At 39.2% G+C, this 3,273-nt stretch overlaps 1 protein-coding gene across 4 annotated transcripts in view; it reads left to right on the forward strand.

Annotated features, from left to right (window-relative positions):
- Positions 1–3,273, forward strand: part of dip2a (disco-interacting protein 2 homolog A) — a 110,331-nt gene that overhangs the window by 101,993 nt on the left and 5,065 nt on the right. For all 4 annotated transcript variants that reach the window (XM_050049913.1, XM_050049914.1, XM_050049915.1 and 1 more), the window contains 5 exons: positions 750–811; positions 957–1,014; positions 1,127–1,201; positions 2,644–2,818; positions 2,936–3,059. In XM_050049913.1, coding sequence (XP_049905870.1) covers positions 750–811; positions 957–1,014; positions 1,127–1,201; positions 2,644–2,818; positions 2,936–3,059 — 494 coding nt within the window. The remainder of the gene's footprint in view (positions 1–749; positions 812–956; positions 1,015–1,126; positions 1,202–2,643; positions 2,819–2,935; positions 3,060–3,273) is intronic.

The following is a 3,273-nucleotide window of genomic DNA, read 5'->3' on the forward strand; positions in this document are numbered from 1 at the left end:
TTTATGAGTCGGGTACAGCCCTTCTGTCATATATATAATGTTACAGTGTCAGATTTTAATATCAAACATGGCCGAAGTTTCAAATAAGATAAATTAAATTAAATGTATGTAAACGTATTTCCTGTGAGCAAAAATCTCAGGCTTCAGACCTCTCTGGATACACTTTTTTCCACATTTTTCCTACTTTTGAGACAAGCTGACGTCAGCTCGGATGGTCATCTGTTTCAGGCTACTGCAAGTGTTTACCTTGTGTACACTGCTACATGTAGCTACATGCTAACGTCAGGGAAACCTGTAAACTTGATTGCTGATGTTAATTCTCCCCAATTTCAGACCATATTCTTGCTGGAATATGTCCAGTTGCCTTTAGAAGCTTTTATTGGTGATTGTACACTGTAGAAGGTGCGTCTTTACCGTCATTCCCTGCGCAGAGACACCGAGAGTACAGATGCGGAAGACTTGGAAACACTGACCAATGAGAGCAGACTGGGTTATTTTCGGGAGCAGGGTTTAAAGAGAGAGACACTAAACTGGAGTGTATCAGGCAGAGGGTGAATACAGATGTTCCCTTACAGACAGTATTAGGAAATAAAGTGTTATGTGGACATGAAGCATGTTGACAAGTTCTAATAGAAACCCAAAATACAAGTATGAACCTGAAAATGAGCATAATAGGTCCCCTTTAATGTCAGGATTGTAATCAGAGTTACATTATCCACTCATGTTGCACTCTGCTTGTTTTTCTCCAGGGCACAGCCGGTCCAGACCCTACTACTGTTTATGTGGACATGAGAGCTCTACGACATGATAGGTGGGGGGCACCACTGCAGCTATGTAGATATAGCTAGCTAGATGTAATGCTAGTTAATAATTTTATCATACTTTTTTTTACATGTTAAGAAATAGAAGGAAAATTGAGATATGAATTTGCTCATTTTGTTCCTTTGTTTCGTCAGGGTACGCCTGGTGGAGAGAGGGTCGCCCCACAGTTTGCCACTGATGGAGTCTGGGAAGGTATGACATCATGCAAACATGCACACTAAACACTACGGACATCTGTGACTTTACACTGGAATGAGGGTTGCTCTTCTCTAAAGCTCTGAGATATGACTGTCTGCTGTTGCAGATCCTTCCAGGAGTGAAGGTGATCATTGCCAACACGGAGACTAAAGGACCCCTGGGAGACTCCCATCTAGGAGAGGTAAGTCACAACGGCAGCAGGGTATTTCAGAGCAGACTTGTTTCCCCATCACCTGTTCCACTTGGTTATGACCCACAATTTATCAGGTAACAGTCGACTTTCTGCAGTAAACTGATCTGTTACACATCATATAAACAAGAGAATATAAACAGCTGAATTTTTCCAGAATTAAGTCACTTTATTTGCCATGTAACACTTTTTTTAAATGAGTAATTTCTTACCTTTTTAATTGACCAAATGATAATGTTAAAAAAAATAGCACATACAAAGCAAAAACAAGCGGCACAAATACATATGAAGACCATAGAATGAGAATATCAAAAGACAATTCCATAAAAATAAAACAAAATAGGAGTACAGTATACAGAAAATACACTAATAAAAAACATATTCAGAGGTTTCAGGGGGAAAAGTTTCATAATTTTTCAAAAGCGTATTACTTTTTTTGTTTCATAAACATCGATTTAAGCAGAGAATTCAGTTACAGGAGAAAAGGTGAAAACATAGGTAATGATATACAAAATTTATCATGTCATGGAATGTCACCATCACATTTTCCAGGCCTTGAAAAATCAAGCAATTAACAAAAATCATTGAATTTTGTTGTGTGTGTGTGTGTGTGAAGAAATTGTTACAGTAATCTTCCATGGATAAACTTTCACGCAGTGTAAGGTAACAGCAAATTAATTTTCCCTGCGTTCCGTCTCTCCTTTCATGCATGGCTGCTAGCTGAAATGATGTTTGAATAGAGTTTGAATCTGATACATTTGAAAGTGGGGGATTAAAAGTAATATTTTTGATCCTTGAAAAGTCATGGAAAAGTTCTGAAATTTTGTCCATGAAAATGTGTGTGAACCCTGTAGTAAAAAAATGGATATAGAATAATGAAATTATTCAGATATTCAAGGGTTTGCCATGTATACACATAACCAGGTATCTAATGAGACGTTAACATGTACGCAGGTGCATGACGCAGGTGCATGACTAAGGAAGGAAAGAGTCATTCTATTTCAAACAAATTAATGATGACCAAAACTGAAACTTAAACAAGTCAAATTAAGACAATATCCAGTGCAGAACGTTGAGTTATTTGTAAAATTCAGAAACATTTGCGTCGTAAGAAAAGCTCTCATTATAAAGCTTGACCTCCAACACACACACACACACACACACACACACTGCTTCTAAAATGAGGTCGAGGGTAAGAGAAGAATCTGATTACAAAAACAGGTTTATGGACACGGAAGAATTTGACATCAAGTTTTCAAAGCAGAAAAGAAACAACAGATCAATGACCAGTCAACATTTATTCTCTTTTATGTAAATGTTGGATTATGACATAATGGATCCATAACTTTAATCAAAAGAGTGACGGAGATATGTGTGATCATCTGTGTAAATGATCAGCAGCTACTCTCTCTACTCATTATTCTGTGTGTAAGGTGTGGGTGAGCAGTCCTCACAACGCCACAGGCTACTACACAGTTTATGGCGAGGAGGCGCTGCATGCTGACCACTTCAACACCAAGCTCAGCTTTGGCGACACTCAGACGGTCTGGGCGAGGACAGGCTACCTGGGCTTCCTGCGGCGCACCGAGCTGACAGACGCCAGTGGAGGTGAGAAACACTGGTGCTCGCTTTGACTCAGTATATTGCTGGACTCATATTTAGATTTTTGTCACTGCAGAAAACTAAAGATATTTTCTAATTCCTGCTTCACTCTCTGTAACTCAGAGCGCCATGACGCCCTCTATGTGGTGGGCTCTCTTGATGAGACTCTGGAGCTGAGGGGAATGAGGTATCACCCAATTGACATCGAAACTTCTGTTATCCGCTCTCACAAGAGCATAGCTGAATGGTGAGAAATTTACATCAATTATAGATCACAACTTTATTGCTATGAAGTTTGAATAATTCATAATGTAGTCAGTTGTTTATCCATTTTACATTCAAAGCTGAGTAACATGAATTCTGAGTACTAACTTCTCTCCTTTTTTCTACTTTCCCTTCTACTCACCTCCGTTTCTCCTCCTGCCATCTTTTCTTTTTCCCTCCCTTCCGCCTCCCTCCAG

Source organism: Epinephelus moara, chromosome 7 (genome assembly GCF_006386435.1).
Source record: "Epinephelus moara isolate mb chromosome 7, YSFRI_EMoa_1.0, whole genome shotgun sequence".
Classification (NCBI taxonomy): Eukaryota; Metazoa; Chordata; class Actinopteri; order Perciformes; family Serranidae; genus Epinephelus; species Epinephelus moara.